General features: G+C 38.4%; 3 protein-coding genes across 4 annotated transcripts in view; all 3 read left to right on the plus strand.

Moving 5' to 3' along the window:
* Positions 1–3,831, plus strand: part of cdk6 (cyclin dependent kinase 6) — a 35,065-nt gene extending 31,234 nt beyond the window's left edge. For both annotated transcript variants that reach the window (XM_022747012.1, XM_022747013.1), the window contains exons 7-8: positions 372–507; positions 630–3,831. In XM_022747012.1, coding sequence (XP_022602733.1) covers positions 372–507; positions 630–782 — 289 coding nt within the window. In that variant the 3' untranslated portion in view covers positions 783–3,831. The remainder of the gene's footprint in view (positions 1–371; positions 508–629) is intronic.
* A 562-nt stretch (positions 3,832–4,393) lies between these two features.
* fam133b (family with sequence similarity 133 member B) lies at positions 4,394–11,814 on the plus strand. Its single transcript, XM_022747011.1, has 11 exons — positions 4,394–4,622; positions 5,620–5,717; positions 7,249–7,327; positions 7,587–7,700; positions 7,791–7,823; positions 8,058–8,129; positions 8,793–8,891; positions 9,035–9,076; positions 9,215–9,307; positions 10,640–10,690; positions 11,098–11,814. The coding sequence occupies exons 1-11, from the start codon at positions 4,599–4,601 to the stop codon at positions 11,191–11,193; spliced, it is 801 nt and encodes a 266-aa protein (XP_022602732.1). The 5' UTR covers positions 4,394–4,598; the 3' UTR covers positions 11,194–11,814.
* A 1,390-nt stretch (positions 11,815–13,204) lies between these two features.
* On the plus strand, positions 13,205–16,558 carry LOC111223042 (granulins-like). Its single transcript, XM_022747009.1, has 7 exons — positions 13,205–13,268; positions 13,573–13,630; positions 13,867–14,016; positions 14,146–14,448; positions 14,643–14,816; positions 15,412–15,555; positions 15,902–16,558. The coding sequence occupies exons 3-7, from the start codon at positions 13,867–13,869 to the stop codon at positions 16,028–16,030; spliced, it is 900 nt and encodes a 299-aa protein (XP_022602730.1). The 5' UTR covers positions 13,205–13,268; positions 13,573–13,630; the 3' UTR covers positions 16,031–16,558.
* The last annotated feature ends 2,700 nt before the right edge of the window (positions 16,559–19,258 follow it).

Here is a 19,258-nt window from a genome sequence, read left to right on the forward strand (position 1 = left end):
CTTGTTTGTTTCCTGAGTGTGAATGCCCAACCTGGATTTAAGCTTCCCAAAACTTTATTGTACTGTTCATAAAAATCACTCAAAAGTCAGTCCACTAAAATTTTCTGTAACTAAAAGTGTGTGGATACTTTTCATTTTTCCTTAACTGAATCTATAATGCTGTATTTGGCCTAAATATAAGACTGGGTGTGCACACAACAAAGAAGAAGTTATACTACTGTGCTAGGGTGAATATTATTAGCACCATTTTGCATCCCTCCAAAGCTTCCCAACAGGCACGCAGGAAAACTGTCAGTTGCTTCACAAACCTTTTGACAGTTTTAGCAAAGATCTGAATTGGAGTGGCACTGATGACCATTATCATCCCACAGTGTCGTTGGGGTGCCTTCAGCAGAGGACTGGCCCCAGGAGGTGGCCCTACCACAGAGTGCCTTCACCCCGCGGCCCCCTAAGCCAATAGAAGACTTGGTTCCGGACATGGACGAGCAAGGACGGGCCCTCTTAATGGTGGATAGCTCTCCTCAGTGTTGCTCAAAAAGTCTTGATATAAAACCATACATCCATTAAATCATTATGCTGGTTCTTCTCTTTGGGTTATTTATGCTTTGCTATCTCTTTCTTCTCTGCAGCAATTCCTCGCCTTCAACCCCTCCAGGAGGATATCGGCCTTCGCTGCGCTGAGTCACCCCTATTTTCAAAGTGTGGACAGCCACAGTAGAAGTGTGTATGCAGCCCAGCCCATCCCCAGCAACAAGCCCACTATGGAGGAGAGGACTGCTTGACAGTCCTCCTTCACCCCTAATAATCCCTTACAGTGTCTATAAAAAGCATTCAGCTCATTGCTTCACAGTCTGCTTCATGTTTTATTGTTTTTACAGCGGTAAATCAATGTGTGTTAATTAACATTTTTTGACACTGATCAACAGATAAATCTTAAATGTCAAAATGAAAACTAATCTGTAGAAATTGATTAAATTTAAGTACAAATATAGAACACAAAATAATGATTTCAAAAGCTTTCACCCTCTCATGTCGGTATTTAGTAGAGGTGCCTTTGGCAACACTTACAGCAAGTGTAGGTGGTTTGATTTGTTTCGGTGCTACACATTTGAATAGAGCCATTTTTATTGTTTGTAAAAGGGCTTTAGATTTGTCAAGGTGCATGGCGAGCGTGACTGAACAGCAGCTTTAAGTTCTGCCTGAAATTCTTGTACCATATTGTTGTTGTAAAGGACTGACTTTACTATGCTCCCTACTCGCTTCCTTCCCGGTTTACTGGTATCCTTCCACTGATTTGTCCTTTTTGATAACCCTGTTATAGATTGGTTTGGTGTTTCTGTTTTCATAGTGTAGTTGATGTCGACTGCTGGGCCCCGCAGGAGCTGCATTCAACTAAAAATCACATCTTGATTACACACAGGGGATCACCATCACTGCCTATTATTCAACTTCTGGCTGCACTAGTGATAAATTATGTTGTAGTTAAGAGGGGGGAAATCCATTCGTAGAGACCTGTTTTCTGTTTGACATTAAGGAGACTTTTTTTCTGATAATCAGTGTCAAAAAAGCTTAATCAACTGTGATTCCATGTTGTATATAAACTCAAAAGCAAAACATGAAAAAGACCAAGGGTGCAAATACTTTTTATAGTCAATGTACAACGCTCTGGGAAAGTACTCAGAAAAAAGAGGGTAACGATAGTGTCACGAAAGATGACACCAACGCTCTCACCCCCTGAACAATGCACAAAGCTATCCTCCTTCCATGAAATGATGGATTGTAATTGCTGCTTTTAGGTTGTTAAATGTTGATGATCGACTGTGTTAACAATGCAAAGAGACTTGCATCTCAGACTGACTGGTAGTGGTGGATGGGAGGCCTGTAGTGGCCATGAAGCAGAGGCCCTCTTTATGACCAGTGTTCAGCTTTGCAAGAGTCCTCTTCACCTGGGGGACCAGACCATACAGGAGCCTGTGTGGACAGCGTGGATCTCACCTGCGTTTATGCTTAATTGTGGGTGTGTGCTGCGAGCAGACATGTACACAACATTTGGTGTGTGCACGACCACTGACATAAGCACACTCATGTACACACCTACCTATTGAAACATTATTGGGCATCACAAGCCAACCACTCACTGCCATGTCGTGACTTATCATTCCAATTATGTATGTATTATATCACTGCCACCTTGAGGATGTCCTGAGTAACTGCAGACCAGTAGCGGGATTCTAATGGTTTCTGCGCTCTTCAAGGGACTCATCATAATGGGCTGATATCGGTGCTGAGACAATGATGAAAGAACCTTATAGAAAAGTTCCTGCCACTCATTTGGTCTGAGTTGCTTTTAGTCTGCCATCATGGGCTTTTATCATTATGAAATACAATTATTATTTACTATTCGAATGATACAGCAATGCACAGGCTTGCAATAGGTGGAGAAAGTCCCACCAGCACTACTCAACATGAAAACATTTGGCATAGTATTGCCGCCAATATTCTGTATTTAATTTTAATTTTATTGACAAGTCTTATATGCTTGTTTTCATCAAGTTGTTTCTTGATATTTTTTTAAAGATGCTGGGGCATATAATATTCTTACACCAATTACACCAACTCTAGATGATAATAGAATTTGTGTAAGAATAGTTTGACAGTGTAAGGAATGTATAAAGGATAGGCATTGGTACTGTACAGTATGTAGTGCTAAGTACAAGCTGTAATGATAGAAAACTTTTGATACGTGCATCGTCAGCCCATAGATATGTCGTAAAAATGGATAGACGTAGAGTAGCGAGGGTCAGTGGAATGTTGTATGGCAAGAATATTTTTGTCTATTGAAAATGTTGGGTGGCTTCTGTGGGTGCTTGTTGAATTTCATCTACTTTGGATTGAGAGTGACTACGAACTTTACAGGATTTTTATCATGAAAATAATGCACAAATATTTTGTGTACAGTTTTTGCTTTATTTTACAGTTCAGTTTTTACAAGCAAGGAAAAAAAAGCAAGTTATGCAGAGTTGTATTTTTGTATGTAGTAGTTCTTGCAGAACAGTAACATTTTAACACTGGTTTACGTTTTCTTAACAGGTAGTGCTGCTAGCACACACACAGACACACTCTCTAACTTTCTCAGGTTCTTGTTATGGGCGTCCGAATCTTTTGGGCACAGTTTGCACATCCTTGGGCTACTAACTGACCACATCACATCTCCTTCAGGTTTTTCTTTCAAGCTGTTCCACGATCATGCCATTGATCATAGTCTACTGTCATTCCTGTTTATCACCTATATGTTACTGTAGTCATTACTGTCTGAAGATAACTGCCTGTATGAACTGTTTTTGCCAGCAACCTTTAATTGTTAGATGGCGAACACGATTTAGATCCATGTATTGTCTGCTTGAACTAAGCACTGTGTGAATTTTCTATTTGATAAAGACTCATCTGGTGTCAGTGGTGCATACAATGCAATGAAAGCTCCAAATACTTTAGGCATAGAGGTTTACAATTAAAATAATGACTGCTTTAGTCTAATTACACTTGATACAATCACTGTAAGCTTTTCTTATGAATTAATCAGTTTCTAATACGTTTCATCTAATACGTCTTGTATCATAAAACTGAAGTCCACTGTTGAGCTTTGAGAGCTTTCACTGTTGAAACCAACGCAGCTTGATCCATCATATAAACTTAGATTACACATATGTTCCTGTGTCACATTTGTTTTTAACATATTAAATGGAGACGAGGAACACCACAATCATGGCGTTATACTTATGTATGAATGCAGGCATTGGTGTCTTATTATTGTGTTGCACCAGCTGAATAAAAAGCAGCTTTTTATGAATGTTGTTTTGGGCTCATTTGTTTGTGTGATTAATTAATGAGTGAATTTGTTTTTGGAATGAGTGAACTTAACACTTGCATTTTGCCACAGTCTTCTGCTTCTATTTCATACTAGCACAAAAACACATTTTTTAAAAGGGCGAATATTTTTTATATCATTTAATTTGTGTTTAATGGTGATTATGGTTAGTCTGTTCCACTATAAACAAGCTGGCTTGTGAGCCACAATATGGAAAGGCTCCACTGTGTGCCAATAAATGCACTCAAGAGACTGGGCTGCTGAAAAGGAATTAGAGAACTGCACATTGAAGGTAGAAGACTAACTCAAAAGATGGGTAAGGAGGTAAGGTAGAGGATACACAGAAAGCTGTTGTGAAATAGCATATACTATACAATTTAGTGAGATTTTGTTTTATAAAACTATCATGTAAGATTATTTATTTACCAAATGATGTGAAATAGGTCAGGGACAATACCTCATACTACTTACTCCAGTACAGTAGATGGCGGTATGCATGAGTATTGGTTGCAACCCGCCGTAAAAATCAAAGGAAGTAGACGACCAAAAGAACGATGGCAGTAATGCAACAGTCGGGATGCTAGCTGCCGCAGAACCTCAAAGACGAATAAGAAGAGGCAGCAGAGAAGTAGAGCTTCCATTAACTCAGCCTGATGTGGCTAGGTCAATGTTAGCAAGGTAACACTAATGGTTGTTCTCCCTGTTGGACATTTCTCCTCATTATTAACTCGATATGGGCAAAAGAGACAATCGAGTGGTGAGTTGTGTGACACTAACAGTTTAAAATTTGGATTGGAATTGTTGATACGCGGTTACATTTGGTAAGCGAGCTAGGCTAAACACAAACAGCGTTAGCGCAGCAGCTAGCCTTGGCTAGCTAATGTATACCTCCGCCAGGTATTCTGATACCAGGCCTAGACAGTAGTCATTTAAGCCGCGCGTTAGCACATCTCCTTCGGAAATGCAACTAAATGTTTTCTGATTATTTATGCATTATTGTGTAGGTCTTAACTGCTTGGTGCATTATAGCTAATGTAAAAGGTCGAGCCATAGGCTCAATAGCACTACTGCAGGAGCGCGAGCAGCTAATGCTAACTTTAGCATACAGTATTTTAGGCAATGTTTTGACGTGGTCATGTTGTGCAGTGTTTGTCCATGCTTTTAGGGCTACATACAGCCCTAAACACTATCAGTATACTAAAATTGAAGTGCCAAACAACAAGGTAAACCAATATTACCCTGTCGTTTGGCTTCATTTGGGTCAAGGTATATTGTTAACATTAGCGTTTGCCAAGTTGATCATCTTGTTGCACCTTGGTTCTCATGCGATGTATTCTTTAGATAATTTAATCTATTAATAAGGCCACTAGCATCGCCGGGAAGACGTTTTGTACGCCCATTTTGATAGTTTAGGTACACCTAATTAAAACTGGTGTACTGATAGAGCAGCCTTGCTTCAAGTCCTATATTAAGTGATCTTGTAAGAATCAGTTTTTGTTAAAACTGTTTGAGACTTGTTGACCTATATTCTTATACTGAATATGTATGTGGTGCTGTAGAACTGTATCACATTATACTATTTAATCTTAGTATCTAGATATACTCTTGTATAGATATACACTAAGCTACACCCATTAACATCTATGGGCACCCACCAAGAGTAAACAGAAGACACCAAAGAGCAATAAAAAAGTGTTTATTTCAACCACCTCCATTAGTGGTGTGTAAAATCCTTCTTCTGTTTGGTGTGTCAGGCTTACATTAACCCAATTGCTGCAGCACGGGCCAGGGGGCCTGTACAGAACTCTGGTCCAACCATACAGGATTATTTAAGCAGACCTCGGCCAACATGGTGAGTAAAGGACATACTTTCTCATTGGGATTCACTGACATAAATAATTGTTCTTTTGTAATAAAAGATCAAATCTGACAGACATCTTTCTCATAGCAACATTCCCCTGTTGTTGCATTCTTTCTAGTCTTTCTATTATCACAGTTGGCCTGTTCAAGCACTGATTGGTAATGGGTGCAGATTTATAGTTCATGGGTCTCATTACAGATAGCTCCGGATGTAATCTAAGGGCTAAGGTAGATAAACTGATAAAGAGAATGTAAAACTAACACCAGCTTATTGGTGTATGTTTTACTTGTTGAGAATGTGGGTTCTGTAATATTGTGGGTAAGATATTACATGGGGAAATGAGAGTCGCTTTTAGGACAAGTGATACTTTTTACAACAGACAAAATGGTTTTCAGCATTCCAACTGAAATTTCTGACTGTTATACATTAATGATGGTTTTCTAATCTGTGTTTATGTAATAACACATGTACTCATTAACACAGCATAATGGACTTAAAGGTATTTAATGCATCTTTACAATTATCCTGCATATGGAATTTGAGTGACATTGGCTTGTTCAAATTCGGTGTAATACTATAAAAACGCTTTTCACGTTTTTTAAGAGTGTTGTATCCAATGATTTTGGGTCAGTATAGTTAGTATAGCATCAGGATTATTCCAAGACTGGGTGCTCTCATCTCAGGGATGAAGCGCTGCTTGATGGAGAGCAGAGAGGGAGGTCCTCTGGAATTTGATAGCTATGTGCAAACTAGGGGTCGGTTCATTCATTGCCCCCTTGACACGATTGTAGATGATATAGATTCAACTGCCAACATTATTATCCAACTCTTTTGTGTGTATTTATGTTTATTGGTTGTCTCATAATGAAACTGTAGCTGCTACCAAGTGCGCTGTCCATAAAGAATTGTGCTTTCTGCAAGCACAGAGTTTCTAGTTGTCTCAAAGAAAGGAAACTGTTAAAGTGTTGTTGCTGAGTTTGTACAGTTTCCAGTGCTTTTACTCGATGGCCTTTTCCCCACTGCAAAGGATACCTCAAATCTTAACTTTTAAAATGTCAAAATAACATATCTGATATAGTTCTGACCATTGGGCTGTTCTCAATGAAAGTAAATCCAATTTAGCCACAAGGGGGCACATTTAATTCATTATTTGTTACAGTCCACTGCTAGCATGAGTGTTTCCTCTACATTATGCAAAGACAAATGTGCTTTGAAGATATTAAAATTAAAGGGGACATAAAGTGTCATGTAGCATGTTAAACTAAAATGTATTAAATTCCTTTACTATTATAGAAAAAATGGAAAACACAAGAATCTTCTTTTGTTAAAAGCACCAAACCCAAATCTCTTGAAGTGAATAGGGTCGAGCTTTGTCTGTTTATTGTAAATTCCTGTTGATGAAAATGTGGATCAGTTTTAAACATTGCATGGGGGGAAAGTTGAGAGAAGAAGTGTTGAGAAGAACGTCTTCGGTTTGTACTAAACACCCTGTATTACAGCTGATTTATTGCATTTTCTTAAGGGAAGAGTTAAAGGAGCAGTTAGAGAAGAAGAAGAAGGGCTCTCGAGCCCTGGCTGACTTTGAGGATAAAATGAACGAGGTATGTTTCTAGCATGTAGACTTGACATGTTGACCTTTTTAATGTTCACCATCTTTCCTCACATTATTTTAAATTTTAGCTATGAATGTCAAAAATAATGTGTACACTTATTACAATCTTTTAACTATGCTACAAACTTACACTTTCATCCAAGTATGAAGAATAACTGCATATGGAGAACAAGTAGCAAAGTAGTAGAGTAATACTTTTTTAAAAAACTTTCTGTTTTTTTTTTTATTTTATTTTTTTTTTCCCCCAGAGATGGAAGAAAGAACTGGCAAAAAACCGAGAGAAGTTGTTAGGTGACAAGGACAAAGAGAGAGACAAAAAGACAACAGACAAGGAAAAGGAAGAGAAGAAAGACAAAAAGGAGGTACGTTATCGCTCCTTTACTGAACATTTGAACGATCTCACTCTTAAAACTCATCTTTACTCACGGTGGCTTTTCATTTGTGTTTTTTAGAAAAAGAAGAAAGAAAAGAAGAAATCCAACAGGGTGAGGAGAGACCTCCAGTATTTTGATGGCCACATTACCCTCTTGCTCTCTCTCGCACACACACATTTTTCATTATCCCTGACATAACACACACACACACACACACACACACATACACACACACACACACACACACACACACACACACACACACCTTACTCTCTGAGATGGTCTTTAAAACAAGCAAATAACCTCAAGTCTAATGGACCCTGCTTTCATTGTGTTTTGGTCAAGCATTCTTCATCTTCCTCCTCTTCATCGAGTTCTGATTCCTCCAGCAGCTCCTCCTCAGAATCTGAAAATGAGGTAAGTCCTACCAAATTTTGGTGTGTGATTGCAAAGTTTATTTCCAAATCACTGCGATCTTACAGACCTCACCCCAAACCTCAAAGACTATGAACTAAATTGTATTGTAATTGTATTGAATCATTCAAATTGTATATTCTCAAACCCATTTCTTTTAATGGATTTTAATAGAGTCCTGAAGTATTGAGTGTAATATCTATGGAAGGGTGTGTCACGCTTAAACTGTTGCAAGGTTTGGATAGTATTGGGGAGCCTCTTTTTCATCCCCAGCATTATCATAATACTGATCCTCATACAGTTAGAATCCAACAGCTGTGATTAAGAGGCACGGTCCTCCTGAAATGAAGACAAAAAGCTGCTCTGCTTGATGGCACACTACACTGATTGATTTATCTGTCAGCTTCTCTGTTGTAGGTTCATTCCAGGAATAGTTCCTAGTGTTTTAATGAAGAGCAGTGGGGTGTTTGTGATAGCTGGCATATCTGGAGTAAATGGGTTCACGTTAAATGATCAGAAACAAAATGGACTTTATACAGCTCAAACCGATCAATTTTAAAAAGGCTGCTCTGATTTCCTAGAAATCCTGTGAAGTGGCTTCACAAGATTGTTTCACACACAATGCAGCACTACGCTGTTTGATTACATTTCTGTTTGTCTCTACAGGATGACAAGAAGAGTGTGAAGAAAAAACGGAAGAGAAAGAAGTCATCCGCCAGGAGAGCATCGGACAGCTCAGAGGAAGAGTCAGATGCTGAAAGCAAGGTTTTTCTTCTTTTTTTTTTTAACAGCACAATTGGCTTCCCTTGTTTGAGTACACTTGAGTAGAAATGGTTGCTAGTAGTAAAAATGTGCAGTTAAGCAGTCAATGAAAGCATTTAGTCTAAATGTTGTTTTTTTTCCCCAAGAAGAAAAAGAAAAGAATCAAGGAAGAAGCGGACAAAGATAAGGTAGTTTGCACGCGTTGGTAACTCACTTTTTGATGGTAATCATTTAGCTGAACTCATGTTTATTTCCACAGATATGTGCGGCTTTGAAATATAAAGTTATTGTATTTCTCCCTTCTCTGCAAATCCTGTGTCTCTCAGGATGACAAGAGCCGCAGAAGAAAAAGGAAGGCTGAGCGAAGTTATAAAGACTCCTCTTCAGAGTCCTCTGTAGACTCTGAGGGGGAAGAGGTAGTAAGTATTGTTCACATGTGGGAGGGGAAATAAACAGCTGATTGGACCATTTTTGCCCCAAAAAAATATGGAAACCTTTAACACAGAATTTCTTTTACTAACTGCCTCTGTTATGCCACAAATGTTTATTTATTACAAGTATGCCAGATGTTTCACTTGCCATGAATAAATCAGTAAATATAAAATCCCCTCCACAATCTGTTATGCTAGCAACTGCTTTTTCCCTCTTTGTTCCTCTTTTACCTCTTTGTTCCTCTTTGAATTCAAATTTCAGGGGAATGAATCTTAAGTACCACACACAGTGTCTTTATCAGATTTACTTGCCTGCATCCTTCAAATATTTAGTCAGAGTTTTCCATCTAGTTTTAGTCAACAAGACACTTGATATTTTAGTCGTTTTGGTTTTAAATCGAGACAAACATTATCGTTGATCATTTTAGCCCTTTGGCCGATCAAGCATATTTATGGTGAGCATACAGCAACATTTTTTATTGGCCCTATTTAAATGAGACTGTGGTTACAGATTAATCTGTGTTTGTCACTGTTACAAGAGTATACTTCTATATAAACCACATTTCCTCCCATACTCTTACTCACTTTCTCACACATCCAGATGTTCTGTAGGGAGTCCTTGGGGAGAGTCGGTTAGATTATATTCAAATGACATTATCATTTTATTAAGTTTCCATCTCTGATGCAAACTCCTGTTTACCAAAGACTGTTGGTGTGTGACACATGGTCAGCCTATATGAAGATGTGGTCATGACTTCAAGTTCACCAATTCAGATCGACTCGTCCTCTTTAACTCTGCATGCAGCACCATGGGTGAATGAGGGAGAGCGAGTTAGCGATAAGTAAGGAAAATAATATTATATTATGAACCACCACCATATAAAAATGTAGCCTTCACCTTATATGAAGGTGGCCATGCCAAGCCACCTAATTGATTTACATAGCTTTCAAAGCATGTCTGCCATGATCTCATGTTTCCCAAGAACTGAAAATGTTCGCTGTAAATATTTCATTGTGGAAAAACAGATTGCTGATGTTTTTGAAAGGGCAGTGGTTGTCACAACAACTTAGCATAAATTGGACACATTAACCACTTTAGCTCAACAATTTAGAAGAAAACAGTTTGGTGCAGAAACAAATTACCTTATGAGTTTGGTCAGGTGTAGAAATCTGTTGATCAGTTCAGCCTTTGCTGTTGCAGATGCTTGTAGAAATGCCACTATTGTGAAACAATGTCACAAGAAATGGGATTTTGAGAATTTTGTATAGCTCAAGACTTCCCTCTTTCCATGGTCTCATTTCAACCTTTCCCACCAACAGGGTGAAGCCAAGAAGAAAAAGAGAAGTAGCGAGGAGAAGGAGAAAATCACAGTGAGCAATTTACTTAACTTCCTTTTTGAAGTTGCACAGCACAAACAAGTTTTTGGATTTCATCTAGAACAGCCATAGATGCTGATTTCTGTCAGATGATTACAGTAAAGACTAATATCTGTGATATAAGAATTTATAGTAGGTAAGATTTTATTGGGTTAAAATGTCTTAGGTGTACATAAAGTGCATCTTTATAATAGAATCCCATAGTTCCTTTCAAAATAAACCATGTACTCTTAGCTGTTGGGGTGGGGCAGCAATATGTGTCTACTCTGCCAGAAATTGACTAGTATGAAACTTGACTGCATAGCCACACCCCCCCCCAAAATAAACCAGTATCTTTGATCAGCTTCATGCTAATCAAAAGACACACCAGTTCCTAAATGTAGATTGCTTTATGTTCTTAGGACAAATCCAAGAAGAAGAGGAAAAAGAAGCACAAGAAACACGGCAGGAAAAAGAAAAAGAAGGCAGCATCTCAGTCTGACTCAGAGCTCGACTAACAACCGTAGCTTTACGGTTCTCTCGGCCTCCTGGCAGTTCACTAGTAGTGTTATTTTTTTTGCCTTTGAACACCAAAAACTTCTCCCATCCAGCTTCGGTCATCACACTTGATCGAGGAGACCTACAAACTCGAATGCTGGGGTGAAAACGAGGGAGGCACCCATCCCTCTTAAGTGGCAACTACCGGTACATATCTTTTGTTGACTTTTATCACCACGCTTTTGGTAGAGGGTTGTTCTTTGAGTTACAGCCAACGACAGGACTGAAGTGAATTCCACATCTTTCTTTTTTCTCTTCATGGACATTTCTGTGAGACTGGCACTTCGTGTTTGCCTTCAGTATGCTGGCCCGCTAGGAGTTGCTCCCTCTGCTTCCTACCTGACATCTTGCGTTTCTAGTTGCTAGATGAGGCTAATATGCTAGTGCCCGTGTCATGCATGTAGACCCGATCACCTGATGTCTCACCAGCCTCATATTGAAGTTGGACTTGTGATAAGAAATGTGCGCTGCACCGTCAAGATTTATACAAGGGATGATTGTTCAGTTAGATCAATTGTTACACTGCAGTGTAAATGTATAAACAATGGGAATTCATTAATAAAGTATTGTTTTAGCCTTTATTGCTGTTACTTGGTACAACCTTTATTGTGAGACGTGTGTGTGTGTGTGTGTGTGTGTGTGTGTGTAAACCACACATTCACCAACTCTTATTTGCTTTTACTGTTTGCACACTTTTTTATATCAAATCTAGCTCTGTTCTCTTTATTCCTTAAAACTAAAACTGAGGTCAGCAGTGCTATGGGTATGTGGTAAACCTCACTTCCATTTTGTTTTCAGTTTGTCTATACAATCTACATTTAAACTGCAGCACATCACACTAAAATAATCTTATAAGACCAAGTAATAATGTGAAAGCTGTGTTTTTGTGGCTTTATCTCTAGGAGAGGTTCATAGACCAAGTTGCTTTGTTTAAATAATATTAACCAGCATTTAACCAACCTGCCAGTGTGATATTACCTATCTCTTGTGGTTAGTGAAGTAATTTACTTTATTTAAAAAAAAAAAGAAAAAAGAATTTCATCTATTAAGTGGTGGAAAAAAAGAACTCAGGTCCTTAAGTAAAATCCAGTGTACTACATGCAAAAACATGCTCTTTTGCAAGTAAAAGTCTTGTGTTTAAAACTTTAGGCACTAAAATATTGAAATATAGAGTATCAAAGAGTAAAGGCACTCATTACACAGAATGGCCATTTTCAGATTGGTATATATTATTGGATTATTATTATTACTTATACATCAACATGTAAGCAGCACTTAATGTATCTAGTTGAGGTGGAGCCAATTTTATCTACTTTATATAGGGTTGAGTACTGCAATCTGCAGCAATATTATAAACTAAGCAAATAATTTGTATGTGAATGATAAGTTATAACCTATATAGTTCAAGAGTAGAGAGTAGCAGAAAATGGAAAACTCAAAGGAAGTAACTCGTACAGTACTATAATTAATGCACATAGCTACATACTGCCACTGTTACAATGCAACTACAAACAAAGTCAATGTCTTAAACTTGCCTTTTGTCATTTTTAATTCATTTTAAAATTAATTTTGGAAAAACATCAGCCTACATATTGCTTTCAAAATAAAATTCCACTCCATGCAGCATGAATGTTTTTGAATGAGGCTTTACAGGCAGGTCTTGTGATTGAAGCAGTATAATGATACCAAAGGTTAATGTGCGCTTGTAAACACCTTCATGTTTAATCTTTGACGTGTGTGTGTGTGTCTGCCTGTGTGTGTCTGTTTGTGTGTGTCTGTGTTTTCTTTTTGTTTGTTTTGCAGCCTGATACAATGATTACTCAAACCCTCCTTTAAAAATAGTCGTAAAGAAAAAAAAAGGTCTTAATCTGATAGTCACAGGACACAGGGGTGTGATATGTGCAAATTTAGCTTCCAGATTTCATCCAGTGGGAGGGTCTAACCTGCCATATAAAGAGTGGTGTGTCTGTTGTTCAGTTCAGGGGAAGGGTGAGACACATGACAGGAAGCTTATGAATCACTTCACCAGCTGAAGGTAAGCGATAAAAATCAATGGATCTGCATCAAGTTCTTTTGTAGTAAAGGGAGCCACCAGAATAATGCTTATTACTGTTCAGTGAGACTGTAACAGGAAGCTTACAGTTCAGGCTTAAATGAAACTGAAAGTTACAACAACAAATGATCAAAATGATGTGTAACAATTTACACTGAAGTCACAAAATCTGATTTAAGAACTGAAAAGAATCTGCAGTTTTCAAGGAGACATTTGTCTGGAATTGCACATAATGCATCATATTTAACTGAAATAAAAAAATAAACTTTATGTGCGTCTTGTTCAGCTCAGAGGAAGTGTGAGACGCATGAACGCAAGCTGCTGAATCACTCCACTGACTGAAGGTGAGCAATAAACAATGAATCTGTGTCTGTAAGTTCTTTTGTAGTACAAGTCTTTTAATAATGCTGCTTATTACTGTTCATTGAGGCTGTTCCACAGCACAGGAAGCTTTTAGGACAGGCTTAAATGAAACAGTTACAACAACAACAACAACAAGTGAACATGATGGGTTCCACGCGCGTAATGCATCACATTTATCTGAATCAAATAAACTTCATATTATTACTGTCTTCTGCAGATGCTGAGGATCACTCTGTGGCTGTTAATGGGGGTGTTTGCGTGGGACTTTGCGTCCTCCTCTATCATCTGCCCTGACGGGCATGTCTGCTCTGATGACTCCACCTGCTGTATGACTAAGTATGGATATAGCTGCTGTCCATATCCAAAAGTAAGACCGATAAATCCACGCGTAATGTAACGTGATATGTAGTTGATAAGACTGACATTTTGGTCTCGAAAACTGTTTCCAGTAATTCTTACTAATTCCCTGCCTGTCTGTGTTCATGTGTGTGTCCAGGCTGTGTGCTGCTCTGACCTGGCCCACTGCTGCCCTTCAGGGTTTCGTTGTAACATGGTCACCCAGATGTGTGAGAAAGAAAACCAGCCGTGGATGAACACACCCATGGCGAAGAAGGAGGCTGCAGAAGAATCAAACCCTCCTGTTATACCTGTATCTCCCCTCATGGAGATCAAGAGCAATCATGTCCCAGACCAAAAAAAGGTTTCAGTTGTCCACTGTGACAACTATTACACTTGTCCCAGTGGCACTACCTGCTGCAGACACCCAAAAGGCGCCTGGTTCTGTTGTGGATACTCTCCTGTGAGTTGACCTACATACTCTTCTGTAGTAAGACAAAGGACTGTAATGAAATACAGACATGACATTAAGTCAAAGCTTGCAAAACAATTTTTGAATTGTTGTCAAAGTATTTAAATTTCAAAACAGACATTGCTTTGAGGAGTATTGGTGCTAATTTTTTTTATTGATTTCTGCATAAATTGTGTGGCTTGTAGGGCCAGTGCTGCCTGGATGGCTATCACTGTTGTCCATACGGCTACGACTGTGACCTCACTTATACGCACTGTGTGAGGGAAAGCCTGAGATATCCTTTCACCCCCAAACAAGCTCCGTCATCAGTCCCTGCCTCTCTCATTTCACCTTCCGAAGACAAAGCCAGCTTTCAGGAGGTAGGACAATATCACACTTCATACACTGGCGTCCTGCATGAACACACAATTTTCTGACATATTCTGGACACTTGTGGTTATTTCACATGAGATGTTTCTTCACTTTGAGTTTTGTCTTTGATTTTTTGCGCAGGGGTCTCAGTTGGAAAAAGACACACACACACACACACACACACACACACACACACACACACACACACACACACACACACACACACACACACCTATGCACCAATCAGAATTAGTTTAATTTTTGAGGGTTTAACTCATAATAAATAACATTGAAATGTTTTTATATAACTAATGAAACAGACATATCCCTCAGGAGTGGAGTGGAGTACAAAACAGAAACAGGCCAGAAACACACGAAATGACTGCTACTCTTACTCCTGTTATTGCCTGTTTGCTAACAAGTTAACCATATGAACACAAGAGATGATATTTCAGTGTTGTGTTTATAGCTTGTTACTGCTGCCCCTTAGTGGCCAAAGAAATCTGTCAATGCAGGTATAACTTTTTTGGTACTAATCATAAATATTTATGATTAAATGTTTAGATAATAGAATATAATAGTCAGTTTGTATTTTATTTACAGAGACCTATGACAGCTCTCACAGAGGCCAGTGGCAGTGCCCCCAAGGCTGGAGTCATTCGCTGTGATTCAAAGTTTTACTGCTCAGGAGGAACAACTTGCTGCAAGGGACCCACAGGCCAGTGGAACTGCTGCCCCTACCCGCTGGTATGGATTGTGCATTTGTGCAACTGTTAAATAATTTTCGATTTGGCGAGAGATAGGTTATCAAATATCAAAGACAACAATAAAACAATGGCAAGCGATTTGAAGTTCAATAGTTTGGTGAAAGTGTTCAGGGAAATGGGAATACAGAGTGTTTAAAGCACAGAAACATCAAATCATCAGCATCTTTTATTGTGTGATCTTTATAGCGTGGTGTCAGTCCAAAAAACTATAAAGATCTCAAACTGACGCAACTGACAGATTTATATGTCTGTCTTATGAAATGTACATAACGCGTAATTACCTTGTCAGTATTTTGTTCTAACACCAAGATTTGTACTGATTTCAGGGCCAGTGTTGTTCAGATGGTAAACACTGCTGCCAGTATGGATATAACTGCGAGCCCTCCTCCTTGTCATGCAGAAGATTCTACTCTCAGGTCGCCTCAGGCACACAGGAAGATGCCAAAACAGACTAAGGACATTTTATTAAAGTACACTATGACAGTTTTGTCATCATTTTGGTACATTATTTTGGTACAAGTTGCAGATAAATTCTAAAAAATGCTTTGTAAACTCAGTAAAGAAAATTAATAGGACTTAATGGTATAGGATAAACTGGACAGATTTTGAATTACTCTCAGAAGGTTTAACTGATCAGTAATATGCTCATAAGATCGTTCCTCTGTTTTGGATAAATGGTACTATATATACGTATGTCTATTCTGCTTTGGGTGAATGGTACTGTAAGTTTGGCTCTCCCAAATAATGACATAACATTTCCTGTAACAACATCCACAATATTTCCATCCAATATCCACATTGTCAGATTAAATCCAGCATTCCAGTGGTGTACTAAATATGTTAAAGATGCTTAATCTGATGATTTTTTTATTTTTACTTTTTGATACAGCCAATTGTGAATTTACTGCCAATCTTAGAATATTTCAAGATCTTTTTTTGTAAAGCACAAAATTACATTTTTAAATAAAAAAATATGAGGGAAATGTTTTTCATCTGCTCTAATGTATCATATGGTCTTAACCTTACTTGTGCTCTTTACTGAAAAAAAAGAAACGCATCACAGGGCTTTTACTTTGAAAACAACAAACGGAAATTTCCTTTATCATTCCGACCGACTCATTCCAATGGTTCCCCATGTAAATCGTTCCGGGTGAAGGTGGAGTCAGTGTAATAATAGTGGGAAAATGGGTCAAATCGAAGAATTCAAAGTATTCGTCTCCGAGCGGTTGCACGCTCTTACCTCTGAAATATTAGGTGCTATTTAAAAGACAATATCGGACCACGAGGAGCAGGCTTCCCGTTTGAAGGAAGAAAAAGACCTCCATCGCTCTTTGCTGGACATTATCCTCAAATCCAAGTTATCACAGATTGAAGGTCCGTGCACCCGAACGAAGCGCCTGATAACTGTGCCACTTCACAGCGACAGAAACTGAGTTTCTAGAACTTCAAGAAATGTTTTTATCCCTGGATCCTAAAATTTATCTTTGTCCACTTTAGATAGTCCTTGTCCTCCTCCTGCTAGCAATAACACTGCTAAAGACCGTCACCTTTTCTTTTTTTTTGCCTCTGAAACCGTTAGTTCTAAACATGGTCCAAACTGTTCTCACACACTGGTGTAAAGTGGTTACGTTATAACATATTTCCTGACAACACTAAAGATACAGTTAAATGCCTAATGTTATTATATTTCTGTTTTCTTTTTTTAACGTTAGCCAAGTAGCTCAGACAGTTGAAGTGCTGGAAGCGGTGTGTTAGCTTTAAAGAAAAAGTAAATCTGGCTGTAGTACACTTTTAGAGAAGTTGTGATGTTATGCTTATTACTGAGGTCGTTTACATTGGTGGATGTGTTGGGTAGTTAAATCACAACACTGTAGATAATACATGAGAGATACAAACAGGATAGGTGGGATCCTACAGTAGACTTGTCTGCATCAGGAGCACCAACAGACCTCGCTGCTGTTTCAATTCAAAGTAGAACAGGATGAGGAAATGGGGAGACAAGATCTTGCGGAAGAGCCTGGTAAACTGAACTTCACCTTGACTGCAATTAGTTAGTGCGACCTATGTAAAAGCTTGTGATGCAAACAACTGAATATTTTTTACCTTGATCCTTATTGAGTCATCTGGAGTTTCAGCATTCAGAGCAGCTACAGATTAAAGGCGAGCTGGTGCAAGGTAACAGTCAAGTGGGAGAACAAAGTCTTGTGGATGATCATGCCCAAAAGTCTTCAGTGTTGTCTGTGTGGACAGTTCCATCCAAGATATCGCTGAAATCAACGGTGTGGAAAGCAGCAAGGGACATCGTCTTTCTGATTCTTCAACTCGACCTCTGGAAACTGATAATGGGATTGGTGAAATATGGCATCCAATTTGGGACTATCAGCACACCACTGGAGGCGGTGCTGTTGCTGAGTATGGAAGTGGCAGCAAGACAGAAGAGTTGAAGAGGAATCATACACCTTGTTCACATTCAAAGGTTCTCAATGCAAAGAAGAAAAAGCATGTGAAACGATCTTTACACCCCATTAGTTTAACTCTAAAGCCATCAACACAGTTATCTGCCATTCAGAGTCCCATGGGTCTTCATTGTTGTAAAGCATGTGGGAAGACTTTCCATGAGATCTACTCACTAAGGACACATGCACAAACACACAGTGGACAAAATCTGTATTTGTGGAATTAGTGGAAAATGTTTAGAGTCTACAAAGAGTTTAATCCACCACCTACAAAGCCACACCAAGGGAAACAAATGTGGAATATGTGGAAAACAATTTTCAAATAATTCCCGTCTGAAACGGCATAGGAGATTTCACAGACCAAAAGGCCTACATGTTATGTCATCAGCTTAAAAACCACAGATGGGCAAAGTCCTACAGATGTCATAAATGCATCAAAACCTGCTCTGATTACTGGAATCTGATGCACTACACTAATATTTACTCAGTGGGAGATGCCAGTCCAGTGTTGTGACTCAACCACAGTGCAGGGCACTGTGTTAATATTTATAATTTATTGTATATCATTGTATTCATATCATACTGTTTTGTAGTTTTCAAATAAAAAACACTTGTCAGATTTTTCCCTGTTTTTTTTAATTAATTATTATTTAATTATTTATTAATTACTATTATAATTTATAAGTCATCAGAAAGGGTTTTAGGTGGATAAAACAGCACCACATTTATTTTTCCAATTTGTCGATGTCAATGCAGTAAATATAAGTCCCAGGACCTAATAAAGTTCAATGTGTTCATTTTGTATCTATAGTAAATGAACTAAATATTCAGTTTTGAAAGGATGTTGCCTCCTTACTATGTAATTATCAGATCCCAGTGTATACTCAGTATTTGAAACTTTCTGGACCTGTATGACAAACCTTTGTCATTGTTTTATAAAAGCAGAAAATGTATCTGTCGCACTGGGAACGTTCCTCTTTTGTATTTCACTTTTCCATAAAAGTAATAAAATGAATATTTACAGGAAACAGCACAAATGGCACAAAATTTAAGATAACTGTTATGAATATATGGTGTTGAAATGTGTGTCCAGTGAGATATTTTTAAGTTAAGTCTGTGGAATTCTTTTAAAAACAATCTCGCTGTGTGTCATGGGGAAATAAAATTATGATGAAATGACGGGCGGACGGACTCATCTTAAGTCAATTAAAAAGCATTACAGGTCTA

This window comes from Seriola dumerili, unplaced genomic scaffold (genome assembly GCF_002260705.1).
Source record: "Seriola dumerili isolate Sdu_G_001 unplaced genomic scaffold, Sdu_1.0 BDQW01000110.1, whole genome shotgun sequence".
NCBI classification, from domain to species: Eukaryota; Metazoa; Chordata; class Actinopteri; order Carangiformes; family Carangidae; genus Seriola; species Seriola dumerili.